This window comes from Drosophila obscura, unplaced genomic scaffold, assembly GCF_018151105.1.
Source record: "Drosophila obscura isolate BZ-5 IFL unplaced genomic scaffold, ASM1815110v1 contig_181, whole genome shotgun sequence".
NCBI classification, from domain to species: domain Eukaryota; kingdom Metazoa; phylum Arthropoda; class Insecta; order Diptera; family Drosophilidae; genus Drosophila; species Drosophila obscura.
In genome coordinates, this window is record NW_024542769.1 from 1,682,449 (window position 1) to 1,696,526 (window position 14,078).

A 14,078-nucleotide genomic window follows, 5' to 3' on the forward strand; every position below is an offset into this window, starting at 1 on the left:
GGGAAGTGGTTGCTATTCGTTATTTTGGATTGAAGGACTTGCCAGGAAATATTGCCATTTCTGTGATTGGAAAAGGAAAGGTCAAGAACTGAGAATTGGGATGGGTTGTTAAGACAGATGAATCCCGCCTCTCGGGTAGCATTCTCGACGCTGCGACGTTGCCAGACCCACAACTGCTCGAATTCCACAGAGGTGCTTACGATAACTGCTTACGCGGGCTGGATAGATAAGATTTTCCCTTTAAATGAGCCCCACCGCCTCGGCCATGTTCAAAGTGTTCCATTCAGCTCGTGTGAGTGCCAAGTGGAAAAGATGACTGGCCTGGTAGTGATATTGCTTGCGTGCTTCGCGGCCTTGGCACATGGTAAGTCGCGTCCATAAATCACCGTCTTACGATCTATCTATCTATCTATCGCTCACACAAACAATTGCAAACCGTAGGCAAGGCCGGATATGGACCGGGAGATCAGGATTGGGGATTCGTCGACGTACGTCCAGGCGCCCACATGTTCTATTGGCTCTACTATACGACGGCCAATGTATCCAGCTATACGGAACGTCCCCTGGCCATTTGGCTGCAAGGAGGACCAGGTGCCTCGTCTACTGGCTATGGCAACTTCGAGGAGCTGGGACCCGTCGACCTGTACGGCGATTACCGCAACTGGACCTGGGTCAAGGACATGAACGTCATGTTCATTGACAATCCTGTTGGCAGTGGCTACAGTTATGTGGACGGTACGGCTTATCACACGGCCACCAACAAGGAGATCGCCTTAGATCTGGTGGAGCTCATGAAAGGATTCTATAAGCTCCACCCGGAGTTCGAGGCGGTTCCCCTGCACATCTTCTGCGAGAGCTATGGCGGCAAGATGGCCCCTGAGTTCGCCCTGGAGCTGTACTATGCCAAGGAGCGTGGCGAGGTGAAGAGCAATCTAACGTCCGTTGCCTTGGGTGATCCGTGGACATCGCCAATTGATTCGGTTCTGGCCTGGGGTCCACTGCTCAGAGAGATGGGAATTGTCGACCACGACGGTTACGATGCGATTACGGCGGCGGCAAACTTTACTGCCGAGCTGGTGGAAGCAGAGCGCTGGATCCAGGCCACTGCTCAGTGGGGCAACACCCAGTGGGAGGTGATGAAGGCCTCCAAAGGTGTTGACTTTTACAATGTTTTGAAGGAGACCCTCGGCGACCGATTCCAGAGGCAGCTGGCCATGACACCTGAAGGTGAGTGCTTGGAAGTAAGCCTAAAATCGTGATATAAAATGGATCTCCTGCCAGAACGACAGTACCGCACCGTGGTGAAGTTTGACATTGACGAAGATCGCGATCAGCTGCTGGAAGAACTGATGCGTGGTCCTGTGGCCGAGACCCTGGGCATACCATCGAATGTCAAGTGGGGATCGCAGAGCAGCAGCACCTTTGACATACACCGAACGGACTTCATGAAGCCCGTTATACATATTGGTAAGGAACCTTAAAGATATTACTTCTGGCTGATAGCTATTTAATCTTTATACCAATCCACAGTTAATGAATTGCTGGAGAAGACTCCGCTCAAAGTGGGCGTCTTTTCTGGCGGCCTGGATCTAATCTGCGCCACACCCGGCACCGTCAACTGGATAGCCAAGCTAGAGTGGAGCCGAAAGAGCGAGTATTTGGCTGCTTCGCGCACCGCCATCAGCGTGGATCGTATTCTGGAGGGCTACCAGAAGACTGGCGGCAACTTTACCATGTTCTGGATCAATCGATCCGGACATATGGCTCCCGCCGATAATCCCGCCGCCATGAGCCATGTCTTGCGCGAGTTCACAACCTTCGGCTAGACAACATGAACATTTGTTCTTACATAAAGTGCAATAAAAAGGAAAATAAAAATTATGTTCTGTCTAGATAGTTGTGACGTACGCTTAAAGGCTTTTCCATATCGAGTGATGAAGATTTGCCAAAATTGACAAATGTCATAGAGATAATTACCAGTGGGCCGCGTCATTGTCATCGCCATGACATCCACTAAGGGTCATAAATAGTGATAGCTGCGGCAGCCGCATGCCATCCCCACTTGTAGATTACAAACTCTGCTCAAAGATATGTGTGGCCGTCTGCGTGCAGCGTTGGTAACTTTCGTTGGTCTTGGCCTGGCCAGCGATCAGACAGTAGTCGAACTGCCAAGCGATCGGTTGGGCTTCAGAGGTACTTCAAATTCGACCTAGAGGGAAAACTAGTGGAACATGGCCCGACTTCTTATCGCCGCTGTTGCCGCGCTTTGTCTAGCGCTCTGCAGCTTTGGCTCTGTCAATGGTGAGTGTGTCGCCCTCAATTGATTGGATTGGAGCCAGTGGAAACACTTTGTATTCCGATCACAAATACACAAATCACAATAACGCATTAGGTGTTAATGAACGAGAAAGTTATCCAAAAGAAGAAAAGAAAAATCTTTATGGTTGTGGATGACGAACAGAGCAGAATCGACCATCTTGTAGGTTGCATAGATGGAGAATAATCTGAGGAATTGATATACTCTTGAGATTTAATAATTTATCTCTATCGGAAACATCGAGTGGATGCTTGAGTTGCTTTAATTGGGGCATGAATCGTTCTAGTGCCCGATTAGAGTCAATTGTTCCACAGAAATTAAAACTTATCTTTTAATTTATAAGGTACCAGCAGTTTGGCCAGTTTTGAAGTAGCCACACGAACGTTTGATGTTATAGGTTCCAAGAGCCAGTTACTAGTATCTACGGAATATAAGAATGATTTTTAGCTCTCTAGATATTTTTTAAATATGGCTAAAATTTGGTATAGAAGCTGATCGATCGAGTGTTGACTAAGCTAAGTGTTTGCTCCTGCCTTTATTCACAGCCCGCCAAGGTTATGGACCCGGGAACAGGATTGGGGATTCGTTGATGTGCGAACGGGTGCACACATGTTCTATTGGCTCTACTACACCACGGCCAATGTATCCAGCTACACGGAACGTCCCCTGGCCATTTGGCTGCAAGGAGGACCAGGTGCCTCGTCTACTGGCTATGGCAACTTCGAGGAGCTGGGGCCGCTGAAGCTTGACGGAAGCTACCGCGAGTGGAACTGGGCCAAAGACATGAACGTGATGTTCATCGACAATCCCGTGGGTAGCGGCTTCAGCTACGTCGACAACTCATCGTATTATACGACGACGAACAAGCAGATCGCCCTGGATCTGGTGGAGCTGATGAAGGGCTTTTATGAGAATCATCCGGAGTTCAAGGCTGTGCCCTTGCACATCTTCTGCGAGAGCTACGGCGGAAAGATGGCCCCAGAGTTCGCTCTGGAGCTGTACTATGCCATTCAGCGCGGTGAGATCGATAGTAACTTGGTGTCGGTTGGATTGGGTGATCCGTGGACATCGCCCATCGATTCCGTGCTCTCCTGGGCTTCGTTTCTCCTTCAGCTGGGCATCGTTGATCAGGATGGCCATGACAAGATCGAGTCTTCGGCCGCATCGACCAAGAGATATGTAGACCGTGAGCTTTGGACCCTGGCCACACTACAGTGGAGCTCCACGCAGTCGGTGGTGCTTCGTGAGTCGAAGGGCGTCGACTTCTACAATGTGGAGACACCGACGCTTGGCGATAAGTACGTGCTGAGGTCAATGGCCATGAGTCAAGAGGGTAGGATCATGAAACCTGGTCAAAGCAAAAGTGACTTTTTTAATCATTTCTCCTGGCAGAGCTCATGTACCGCACTTTAGTGCACTACGACATTGACGAGGATCGGGACAAGCTTCTCGAGGAGTTGATGCAGGGCCCCGTCACAGAGGCCCTCAACATCACCACTGGCGTCAAGTGGGGCGCACAGAGCAGCGCAACCTTCTCCTCGCTAATGGGTGATTTCATGAAGCCTGCCGTCCACATTGGTAAGGGCTGACTCTTGACTGTGCCCGGATCTTCTGTCATACAGCTGAGTGTTTTTGCTTTCAGTGGGTGAACTGCTGAGCAACACCACCGTCAGAGTGGGTGTGTTCTCCGGCGGCCTGGACCTGATCTGTGCCACCCCAGGAGCTGTCAATTGGATTGCCGACATGGAGTGGACGGACAAGGCGGCCTACCTGGCTGCTCCGCGCGTTGGCATCACCGTGGATCGTGTCCTAGAGGGCTACGAGAAGACGGCTGGAAATTTCAGCATGTTCTGGGTGAATCGTGCGGGACACATGGTGCCCGCCGATAATCCGGCAGCCATGTCTTACATTCTGCGCAAATTCACCAACTTTGGTTAAGCGTCTGTCAATAAAAATAACGATTATATCAGAAGTGCGGCGTTTTTATGTTGTTTTTAATTTTTGTTTTTTGGGGTTTTATGTTCCCACTCTACCATTGAGTAGCGTGGGATTATTTGGCCGCCCGCCTTTGCAAGGTGGAAATTGCCAAGTCGAAGAAGAAGACAACTTGTTACAGTTTTATATCAATTTGGTCGAAGAAGTCGATTAATGTTTGGTACGAGCTGATGTTTTCTTTTTCAAAGAATTTGTAAATATCATTATATTTTCTTAGAGATGGGAAGTTTAGTCTTGTTGTATTGTACTTGGTACAATTAAAAATTATGTGCGAGGCGTTATCGATAGTATCGCATGTATCACAAATGTTACTTGGAACAACATGCATTTTGGCAAGTGTGTGCCCGTCAAATGCGCTACCGCTGAGCAGTCTGTTGATCCTTTTAGCGTCAATGGCTTTCAGATTAGTCTTGTTTAGGAACCCGGAGTGGAAGGGTATGTAGTGAACTTCTACCGACTTTAGATAGTGGTTGTGACTGATCTTTTCTCTGATTTTGTAGGCAATAAAATTATCCTGAATGGATGGGGGGAAACGGTTGTCTGGGGGTCTACTGTTGGCAGTGGATGGGGTTTCTTTAACCATTTTCAAAAAGCTTTTGTCGTCTTCTTCTGTCCATGTGTTCCCTGCATTTTTGACTTGACCGTACTTGAGATTCTTCACCCGGCTCCACATGGAGGGCGATGAGAATACCTCTTCAATGAATTTGGAGAAGTTTACTCTTCTGCGATTTTTGATCTGCAATTGAAGGTTGTGGTCGGCTTCTAGGATAGCTCTGGCATCTTCCAATTTTTTTTTCCGATAGAATTTTTGTCTACAAGCGTTTCTCACGCAAAAAAGTTTCTCTGTTTCCTCGTTCCTCGTTCTATTGTGCAGCACTTTCTTTTCTTGAGGCGTAGCATCTAGACCTTCGACTGTTATAACTATTGGGAAGTGGTTGCTATTCGTTATTTTGGATTGAAGGACTTGCCAGGAAATATTGCCATTTCTGTGATTGGAAAAGGAAAGGTCAAGAACTGAGAATTGGGATGGGTTGTTAAGACAGATGAATCCCGCCTCTCGGGTAGCATTCTCGACGCTGCGACGTTGCCAGACCCACAACTGCTCGAATTCCACAGAGGTGCTTACGATAACTGCTTACGCGGGCTGGATAGATAAGATTTTCCCTTTAAATGAGCCCCACCGCCTCGGCCATGTTCAAAGTGTTCCATTCAGCTCGTGTGAGTGCCAAGTGGAAAAGATGACTGGCCTGGTAGTGATATTGCTTGCGTGCTTCGCGGCCTTGGCACATGGTAAGTCGCGTCCATAAATCACCGTCTTACGTTCTATCTATCTATCTATCGCTCACACAAACAATTGCAAACCGTAGGCAAGGCCGGATATGGACCGGGAGATCAGGATTGGGGATTCGTCGACGTACGTCCAGGCGCCCACATGTTCTATTGGCTCTACTATACGACGGCCAATGTATCCAGCTATACGGAACGTCCCCTGGCCATTTGGTTGCAAGGAGGACCAGGTGCCTCGTCTACTGGCTATGGCAACTTCGAGGAGCTGGGACCCGTCGACCTGTACGGCGATTACCGCAACTGGACCTGGGTCAAGGACATGAACGTCATGTTCATTGACAATCCTGTTGGCAGTGGCTACAGTTATGTGGACGGTACGGCTTATCACACGGCCACCAACAAGGAGATCGCCTTAGATCTGGTGGAGCTCATGAAAGGATTCTATAAGCTCCACCCGGAGTTCGAGGCGGTTCCCCTGCACATCTTCTGCGAGAGCTATGGCGGCAAGATGGCCCCTGAGTTCGCCCTGGAGCTGTACTATGCCAAGGAGCGTGGCGAGGTGAAGAGCAATCTAACGTCCGTTGCCTTGGGTGATCCGTGGACATCGCCAATTGATTCGGTTCTGGCCTGGGGTCCACTGCTCAGAGAGATGGGAATTGTCGACCACGACGGTTACGATGCGATTACGGCGGCGGCAAACTTTACTGCCGAGCTGGTGGAAGCAGAGCGCTGGATCCAGGCCACTGCTCAGTGGGGCAACACCCAGTGGGAGGTGATGAAGGCCTCCAAAGGTGTTGACTTTTACAATGTTTTGAAGGAGACCCTCGGCGACCGATTCCAGAGGCAGCTGGCCATGACACCTGAAGGTGAGTGCTTGGAAGTAAGCCTAAAATCGTGATATAAAATGGATCTCCTGCCAGAACGACAGTACCGCACCGTGGTGAAGTTTGACATTGACGAAGATCGCGATCAGCTGCTGGAAGAACTGATGCGTGGTCCTGTGGCCGAGACCCTGGGCATACCATCGAATGTCAAGTGGGGATCGCAGAGCAGCAGCACCTTTGACATACACCGAACGGACTTCATGAAGCCCGTTATACATATTGGTAAGGAACCTTAAAGATATTACTTCTGGCTGATAGCTATTTAATCTTTATACCAATCCACAGTTAATGAATTGCTGGAGAAGACTCCGCTCAAAGTGGGCGTCTTTTCTGGCGGCCTGGATCTAATCTGCGCCACACCCGGCACCGTCAACTGGATAGCCAAGCTAGAGTGGAGCCGAAAGAGCGAGTATTTGGCTGCTTCGCGCACCGCCATCAGCGTGGATCGTATTCTGGAGGGCTACCAGAAGACTGGCGGCAACTTTACCATGTTCTGGATCAATCGATCCGGACATATGGCTCCCGCCGATAATCCCGCCGCCATGAGCCATGTCTTGCGCGAGTTCACAACCTTCGGCTAGACAACATGAACATTTGTTCTTACATAAAGTGCAATAAAAATGAAAATAAAAATTATGTTCTGTCTAGATAGTTGGGACGTACGCTTAAAGGCTTTTCCATATCGAGTGATGAAGATTTGCCAAAATTGACAAATGTCATAGAGATAATTACCAGTGGGCCGCGTCATTGTCATCGCCATGACATCCACTAAGGGTCATAAATAGTGATAGCTGCGGCAGCCGCATGCCATCCCCACTTGTAGATTACAAACTCTGCTCAAAGATATGTGTGGCCGTCTGCGTGCAGCATTGGTAACTTTCGTTGGTCTTGGCCTGGCCAGCGATCAGACAGTAGTCGAACTGCCAAGCGATCGGTTGGGCTTCAAAGGTACTTCAAATTCGAGCTAGAGGGAAAACTAGTGCAACATGGCCCGACTTCTTATCGCCGCTGTTGCCGCGCTTTGTCTAGCGCTCTGCAGCTTTGGCTCTGTCAATGGTGAGTGTGTCGCCCTCAATTGATTGGATTGGAGCCAGTGGAAACACTTTGTATTCCGATCACAAATACACAAATCACAATAACGCATTAGGTGTTAATGAACGAGAAAGTTATCCAAAAGAAGAAAAGAAAAATCTTTATGGTTGTGGATGACGAACAGAGCAGAATCGACCATCTTGTAGGTTGCATAGATGGAGAATAATCTGAGGAATTGATATACTCTTGAGATTTAATAATTTATCTCTATCGGAAACATCGAGTGGATGCTTGAGTTGCTTTAATTGGGGCATGAATCGTTCTAGTGCCCGATTAGAGTCAATTGTTCCACAGAAATTAAAACTTATCTTTTAATTTATAAGGTACCAGCAGTTTGGCCAGTTTTGAAGTAGCCACACGAACGTTTGATGTTATAGGTTCCAAGAGCCAGTTACTAGTATCTACGGAATATAAGAATGATTTTTAGCTCTCTAGATATTTTTTAAATATGGCTAAAATTTGGTATAGAAGCTGATCGATCGAGTGTTGACTAAGCTAAGTGTTTGCTCCTGCCTTTATTCACAGCCCGCCAAGGTTATGGACCCGGGGAACAGGATTGGGGATTCGTTGATGTGCGAACGGGTGCACACATGTTCTATTGGCTCTACTACACCACGGCCAATGTATCCAGCTACACGGAACGTCCCCTGGCCATTTGGCTGCAAGGAGGACCAGGTGCCTCGTCTACTGGCTATGGCAACTTCGAGGAGCTGGGGCCGCTGAAGCTTGACGGAAGCTACCGCGAGTGGAACTGGGCCAAAGACATGAACGTGATGTTCATCGACAATCCCGTGGGTAGCGGCTTCAGCTACGTCGACAACTCATCGTATTATACGACGACGAACAAGCAGATCGCCCTGGATCTGGTGGAGCTGATGAAGGGCTTTTATGAGAATCATCCGGAGTTCAAGGCTGTGCCCTTGCACATCTTCTGCGAGAGCTACGGCGGAAAGATGGCCCCAGAGTTCGCTCTGGAGCTGTACTATGCCATTCAGCGCGGTGAGATCGATAGTAACTTGGTGTCGGTTGGATTGGGTGATCCGTGGACATCGCCCATCGATTCCGTGCTCTCCTGGGCTTCGTTTCTCCTTCAGCTGGGCATCGTTGATCAGGATGGCCATGACAAGATCGAGTCTTCGGCCGCATCGACCAAGAGATATGTAGACCGTGAGCTTTGGACCCTGGCCACACTACAGTGGAGCTCCACGCAGTCGGTGGTGCTTCGTGAGTCGAAGGGCGTCGACTTCTACAATGTGGAGACACCGACGCTTGGCGATAAGTACGTGCTGAGGTCAATGGCCATGAGTCAAGAGGGTAGGATCATGAAACCTGGTCAAAGCAAAAGTGACTTTTTTAATCATTTCTCCTGGCAGAGCTCATGTACCGCACTTTAGTGCACTACGACATTGACGAGGATCGGGACAAGCTTCTCGAGGAGTTGATGCAGGGCCCCGTCACAGAGGCCCTCAACATCACCACTGGCGTCAAGTGGGGCGCACAGAGCAGCGCAACCTTCTCCTCGCTAATGGGTGATTTCATGAAGCCTGCCGTCCACATTGGTAAGGGCTGACTCTTGACTGTGCCCGGATCTTCTGTCATACAGCTGAGTGTTTTTGCTTTCAGTGGGTGAACTGCTGAGCAACACCACCGTCAGAGTGGGTGTGTTCTCCGGCGGCCTGGACCTGATCTGTGCCACCCCAGGAGCTGTCAATTGGATTGCCGACATGGAGTGGACGGACAAGGCGGCCTACCTGGCTGCTCCGCGCGTTGGCATCACCGTGGATCGTGTCCTAGAGGGCTACGAGAAGACGGCTGGAAATTTCAGCATGTTCTGGGTGAATCGTGCGGGACACATGGTGCCCGCCGATAATCCGGCAGCCATGTCTTACATTCTGCGCAAATTCACCAACTTTGGTTAAGCGTCTGTCAATAAAAATAACGATTATATCAGAAGTGCGGCGTTTTTATGTTGTTTTTAATTTTTGTTTTTTGGGGTTTTATGTTCCCACTCTACCATTGAGTAGCGTGGGATTATTTGGCCGCCCGCCTTTGCAAGGTGGAAATTGCCAAGTCGAAGAAGACAACTAACTTGTTACAGTTTTACATCAATTTTGTCGATGAAGTCGATTAATGTTTGGTACGAGCTGATGTTTTATTTTTCAAAGAATTTGTAAACATCATTACATTTCTTAGAGATGGGAAGTTTAGTCTTGTTGTATTGTACTTGGTACAATTAAAAATTATGTGCGACGCGTTATCGATAGTATCGCATGTATCACAAATGTTACTTGGAACAACATGCATTTTGGCAAGTGAGTGCCCGTCAAATGCGCTACCGCTGAGCAGTCTGTTGATCCTTTTAGCGTCAATGGCTTTCAGATTAGTCTTGTTTAGGAACCATGGTTTGGATAAGGTAGAAGGAAAAAGCGAGCAGTATCCTCTGTGCTTGGCGCTGGCAAACTCGGCGTATTCTCTCTCCCATTCTTCTTTTAATATCCTGTGTATTTCACAGATTTCATCTTTGAGGTTCTATTTTACAATTTAACAATTTTCTTCAATCTGGATTATTTTAAGGACTTTCATTTCTTGGATTACTTATAAAATAAGCTTTATGCTAAGGTCACCAAAAATGCTCCATTTTTACTATCGAACGAGCGATAGTTTAATTGTTTTCTAGCGTATTTTAGCATTTTTCAGTATTTTTGAAGACTCGTTACAGACTAACCTTGTTGCTTTAATACATGTAGAAGTCATGTAGAAAAACTTACGTGCTGTTACCATGTAGAAAAAGTAATTAAGTAGAAATTTTTATCGACTTTTTAGTTTTAACCATATTTTACCACAAATTAACGAATGGAGGTTCTAAAAAATGGCCATCCTTGTAGTAAATTGACTCCCTTATCGTATAAATTTAAATTTGCACTGCTGAGATTCCGGACTAACTAGTAATAATATACAGAAATACCAAAATTGAGTATTTCAGAATATAGGTTGTTTTTTCTGCGAGTTACCGTATTGTGGAAGGCTATTAATACCACTAATAGTGCGACTAATTTGTAACAGTGCTGCAAACTTTTGGCAGAAATAATGCAACTCTGCGTGTTTTTCAGCACTCACGCCATGTTGTCGCAGACTTGTCAAAAATGTTCCTTCCTTCTCTTTCTTTCCGGTTAGCGTCATGGTAAGATTTAACAAAGTTTTTTCCGAGTCGGTTGAAAAATGTAAAATTAGAAGGTGCAACGGTCGCGAGATGAATAAAACATTGCACAAATGTGAAGTGGCCAGTACGTTGAGTTCATACACATAAAAACAACCTCCTGCGCTGATATATCGTTCGGAAGGAATGCGTTTTACCATTTTCACGTGGTGCTGTCCACCAACACAAGCAACGCGCTGGCCAGAATTGACAGAAGACTAAATTGTGAATAAATATTTCATATATGTATATTTCTTTGCTTGCAGCCTTTCGAGAGATTCGTACAAACTGGTCGCATTGCCAAGGCCTCGGCCGGCCCCTTGAAGGGTCGTCTGGTGGCTATTGTCGACGTCATTGACCAAAACAGAGTAAGTGGCGACGGCCCGAGGAGGCGGAGCAGCAGCAACAATAGGCGCGGGGCACTTGCCACTTGCACATGATGATAATTTGTCTTCTTGATAGGAAGTGCCAACTGACACATAAATGAAGCTAGTTTAACCCACTGAAAGCAAGCATGCAAGCGACGCGACGCTGATTTTGTTGCTGCACGCGACGCCAACTCCAACCTAAAAGCAACACAACTAAGACTGTTTTTTTTCTTTGTAGGTTTTGGTTGATGGTCCTCTGACCGGTGTTCCACGTCAGGAATACAGATTGAACAATCTGCATCTGACCAAATACCGCATCAAGTTCCCCTTCACCGCGCCCACGCGTATTGTGCGCAAGGCCTGGACAGAGAGCGACCTGAAGGCCCAGTGGAAGGTCAGCCCCTGGTCCGTCAAGGCACAGAACATTTGCAAGGTGTGTATATGATTGTTGATGGATATTAATTCTATATTACTGCACATGATGATAATTGAAAGTTCTTGATAGGAATTGCCGGCTGATACATACATGAAGCTAGCTTTGTTTTTAACTGACCGCAGTCTTAGATAATAACCATCCGCCACCCTTCTTGTATTTGTGGTGTGCTCTAGTACTAATGTGTGTGAATTAATCCTTTGCAGCGCTCACAATTGAACGATTTTGACCGCTTCAAGCTGCGCTATGCCAAGCGCCAGCGCAACAAGCTGCTTACCATTGCCTTCAACACACTGAAGAAGCGCACCAAGTCCGACGGTACTCCCCGCATCCTGAAGAAGGATCGCCGTGAGCGTCTGCGTGCCGAGAAGGCCAAGGGTGGCAAGAAGGCAGCGGCCAAGAAGTAAACAATAAATTAACGAAAGTAACTGCTTGATGAACATCCACCACCAATGGAGAAAATAAAAGAAAGTGTTATTTTTAGGAAAAACACACGCACGTGGCCGAGTTTTCTTTGCTGTGTTGTTTTGGGGGAACGCAAAACGTCAGATCAGTTTGATTTTCAACAATTTTATTTGCCATCAAGAAACCAAATGGTCGTAACAGTCCATAGTCTACAGTCCCATCCTTAAAGCCACAGTCTACAAAGTAAATTAGCACCAAGAAATGCCTAGGCTTCGCCCTTGCAGTAGATAGTCTTCCAGTTGCTGGGATGGTTGTAGCCAAGGAGGATGGGCAGATGTAGGAACAGAGTGATATGCTCGCCTTGTATCGACGTCGAGACCTTGACCCAGTTGCGCAGCCATTCGATCATCTCCTCGTCGCGGAGATTAACTGGATTGAGGCCGCGCAGATAGCAGGAGTACCGCAAAGCATCCAGACTCAAATTGTGCACACCCCCCTCGCGGGTTATGGCCTGGTCCATGTAGTGCACAAGGAAAGCGTGCTCGTGCAGGCGGTGTCGCTTAAAGATGCTATTCTGCAGTCCGTGCATATTGACTAGGCTTTTCTACAACAGTACAACAAACAGTGGTTTGAATGGCGGATGCTAAGGGGTTCATCATCACGGGTCTTACGACATGTTTCCGCGACATTCCCAGCAGCGAGTAGGGTCCCTCGACAAATATATCCTTGACTTCTAGAAGCATCTCTGGCGTTGGGTGAGTGCCACTGCCCATCAGGCCCAATATTTTCCTAAACTCTGCATGCTTGGGGTGTCCAGACAGCGATTTGAGTTTGGCCTGCAGGCACCGGAAGACGGACTTGTTGTACTGCAGTCGTCGCTTCATGTAGTAATTTTGAAAGTCGGTGCGCTGCTCAGCAGTCCAGAAGTGCGAGGTAAGAAAGACGCGGGGATACCAAAAGCTGCGAAGTAAACCAACCGGCATTATAATAGTGTAGCAGCCACGCTAATTGTCAAGATCTTACACAAGTGGAAAGAATGCATAGCCAACCATCGGCAGTGAGCAGCCAATTAGAGCCGGTGCCACCTTCATCATGTCCCTCGGCATCATCATGTACAGCTCTAGTTCCTGGCGATTCAATGCCCTGATCCCTTGCGGCGAGTCGTTGGCAATGCGGGAAATTTTCAGGAAGCGCTTCATGTCGCTGAAAAAGTCCTTCACGCCATCAAAGAAGACGTGATAGAGCTGCATGGCCTTGGGGAAGTTCTTCTCGAGCACCTTGTCGTAGTTCTTCACATAGTTGAAATAGCGTGTGAATATGTAGTCCTGCATATTGTCCCGCATCTGCTCCCGCTTTGACCTGGGAGCGTCCTGCTCTTTGGGCTTGTCATGCTCGGGCAGGACGGGTGGCAGGCTGGAGGCTGTCTTGACCAGCTGCTGTCCCTTTGGCGGATCTTTTGGCTTGTTGGCATCCCAGCCCGTCTCGTAGATGACCTTTCCGACGCTGGTTATCTCGGCGGCTACATTTCGCTTAATCGTTGGCGGTGCCTCTCCTCCAGTCGATTTTGCCGAATATTTCCGTTCTGGTGGCAGTGTGCAATATGACTTCGGTCCGTTATCGCTGCCGGTGAATGGGGTTTTAATGCTGATTGATAATTGGGGTCAGGGGATCGTTCTAACCTGGCACTTGGGCTGGTAATGTATAGCTGTAACAGCCGCTGGCGATCTTGGGGCCAACTCACTGCCGAACCTTGCGCAAATCGCGTCGCCACACGCAGTGCCAACGCCATTCTGCAAACTACAACCACAAACCGCACACAAGTGCGTCCAATTACGCAACCGGCAACTCCAATGCAGGAGATCTCCCGCGAGTTAATTTTAAGTATATGCAATACAAATTTCACATGAACATAAGGATTCAGCGCTGCCAACTTATCATCAGAAAAAAAGCCGTTTCTAATGTGGACAATAGACAAAACATAGCTGAAAAATTTCAGAAAAAAGCCAAAAATAAAAGGGGTAATTTATTATTTTACTAACTTTTCTAGTAGCTTGATTCAAATTTAATGTCAGCCAAACGCATTTCCACTTCCCGCAATTCC

At 47.8% G+C, this 14,078-nt stretch overlaps 6 protein-coding genes across 6 annotated transcripts; 5 read left to right on the forward strand and 1 right to left on the reverse strand.

Moving 5' to 3' along the window:
* Positions 1–252: 252 nt before the first annotated feature.
* LOC111067833 (retinoid-inducible serine carboxypeptidase-like) lies at positions 253–1,881 on the forward strand. The gene is made up of 4 exons (XM_022357148.2): positions 253–364; positions 442–1,227; positions 1,282–1,467; positions 1,531–1,881. Exons 1-4 carry the CDS (start codon positions 313–315, stop codon positions 1,824–1,826), a joined length of 1,320 nt encoding a protein of 439 aa, XP_022212840.2. The 5' UTR covers positions 253–312; the 3' UTR covers positions 1,827–1,881.
* Positions 1,882–2,231: 350 nt separating this feature from the next.
* On the forward strand, positions 2,232–4,259 carry LOC121404050 (retinoid-inducible serine carboxypeptidase-like). The gene is given in 5 exon segments (XM_041592632.1): positions 2,232–2,301; positions 2,863–2,883; positions 2,886–3,650; positions 3,710–3,895; positions 3,960–4,259. Coding segments are annotated over 5 exon segments (1,338 nt in total). The 3' UTR covers positions 4,256–4,259.
* Positions 4,260–5,491: 1,232 nt separating this feature from the next.
* Positions 5,492–7,098, forward strand: LOC121404039 (retinoid-inducible serine carboxypeptidase-like). Its single transcript, XM_041592559.1, has 4 exons — positions 5,492–5,602; positions 5,680–6,465; positions 6,520–6,705; positions 6,769–7,098. Exons 1-4 carry the CDS (start codon positions 5,551–5,553, stop codon positions 7,062–7,064), a joined length of 1,320 nt encoding a protein of 439 aa, XP_041448493.1. The 5' UTR covers positions 5,492–5,550; the 3' UTR covers positions 7,065–7,098.
* A 287-nt stretch (positions 7,099–7,385) lies between these two features.
* Positions 7,386–9,498, forward strand: LOC111067835 (retinoid-inducible serine carboxypeptidase-like). The gene is made up of 4 exons (XM_022357149.2): positions 7,386–7,539; positions 8,101–8,889; positions 8,949–9,134; positions 9,199–9,498. Exons 1-4 carry the CDS (start codon positions 7,470–7,472, stop codon positions 9,492–9,494), a joined length of 1,341 nt encoding a protein of 446 aa, XP_022212841.2. The 5' UTR covers positions 7,386–7,469; the 3' UTR covers positions 9,495–9,498.
* A 1,165-nt stretch (positions 9,499–10,663) lies between these two features.
* On the forward strand, positions 10,664–12,070 carry LOC111067837 (60S ribosomal protein L14; the record flags this gene model as incomplete). Its single annotated transcript, XM_041592633.1, has 4 exons — positions 10,664–10,756; positions 11,038–11,139; positions 11,378–11,572; positions 11,779–12,070. Coding segments are annotated over 4 exons (591 nt in total), but the record flags the coding sequence as incomplete, so codon positions are not given.
* Positions 12,071–12,122: 52 nt separating this feature from the next.
* On the reverse strand, positions 12,123–13,906 carry LOC111067836 (LETM1 domain-containing protein 1). Its single transcript, XM_022357150.2, has 4 exons — positions 13,657–13,906; positions 13,001–13,597; positions 12,649–12,937; positions 12,123–12,581 (listed from the first exon to the last, which is right to left on the reverse strand). The coding sequence occupies exons 1-4, from the start codon at positions 13,764–13,766 to the stop codon at positions 12,243–12,245; spliced, it is 1,335 nt and encodes a 444-aa protein (XP_022212842.2). The 5' UTR covers positions 13,767–13,906; the 3' UTR covers positions 12,123–12,242.
* Between the last annotated feature and the right edge of the window lie 172 nt (positions 13,907–14,078).

Bases quoted from the DNA above. Each gene is read 5' to 3' on its own strand.
- LOC111067833 (XM_022357148.2), top strand. From the start codon at position 313: ATGACTGGCCTGGTAGTGATATTGCTTGCGTGCTTCGCGGCCTTGGCA. The intron at 1,228-1,281 runs GTGAGTGCTTGG...ATCTCCTGCCAG, and splicing joins GCTGGCCATGACACCTGAAG to AACGACAGTACCGCACCGTG. The intron at 1,468-1,530 runs GTAAGGAACCTT...ACCAATCCACAG, and splicing joins GAAGCCCGTTATACATATTG to TTAATGAATTGCTGGAGAAG.
- LOC121404039 (XM_041592559.1), top strand. From the start codon at position 5,551: ATGACTGGCCTGGTAGTGATATTGCTTGCGTGCTTCGCGGCCTTGGCA. The intron at 6,466-6,519 runs GTGAGTGCTTGG...ATCTCCTGCCAG, and splicing joins GCTGGCCATGACACCTGAAG to AACGACAGTACCGCACCGTG. The intron at 6,706-6,768 runs GTAAGGAACCTT...ACCAATCCACAG, and splicing joins GAAGCCCGTTATACATATTG to TTAATGAATTGCTGGAGAAG.
- LOC111067835 (XM_022357149.2), top strand. From the start codon at position 7,470: ATGGCCCGACTTCTTATCGCCGCTGTTGCCGCGCTTTGTCTAGCGCTC. The intron at 7,540-8,100 runs GTGAGTGTGTCG...CTTTATTCACAG, and splicing joins CAGCTTTGGCTCTGTCAATG to CCCGCCAAGGTTATGGACCC. The intron at 8,890-8,948 runs GTAGGATCATGA...TTCTCCTGGCAG, and splicing joins AATGGCCATGAGTCAAGAGG to AGCTCATGTACCGCACTTTA.
- LOC111067836 (XM_022357150.2), bottom strand. From the start codon at position 13,766: ATGGCGTTGGCACTGCGTGTGGCGACGCGATTTGCGCAAGGTTCGGCA. The intron at 13,598-13,656 runs GTTAGAACGATC...ATTCACCGGCAG, and splicing joins ATTACCAGCCCAAGTGCCAG to CGATAACGGACCGAAGTCAT. The intron at 12,938-13,000 runs GTAAGATCTTGA...TTTACTTCGCAG, and splicing joins TATGCATTCTTTCCACTTGT to CTTTTGGTATCCCCGCGTCT.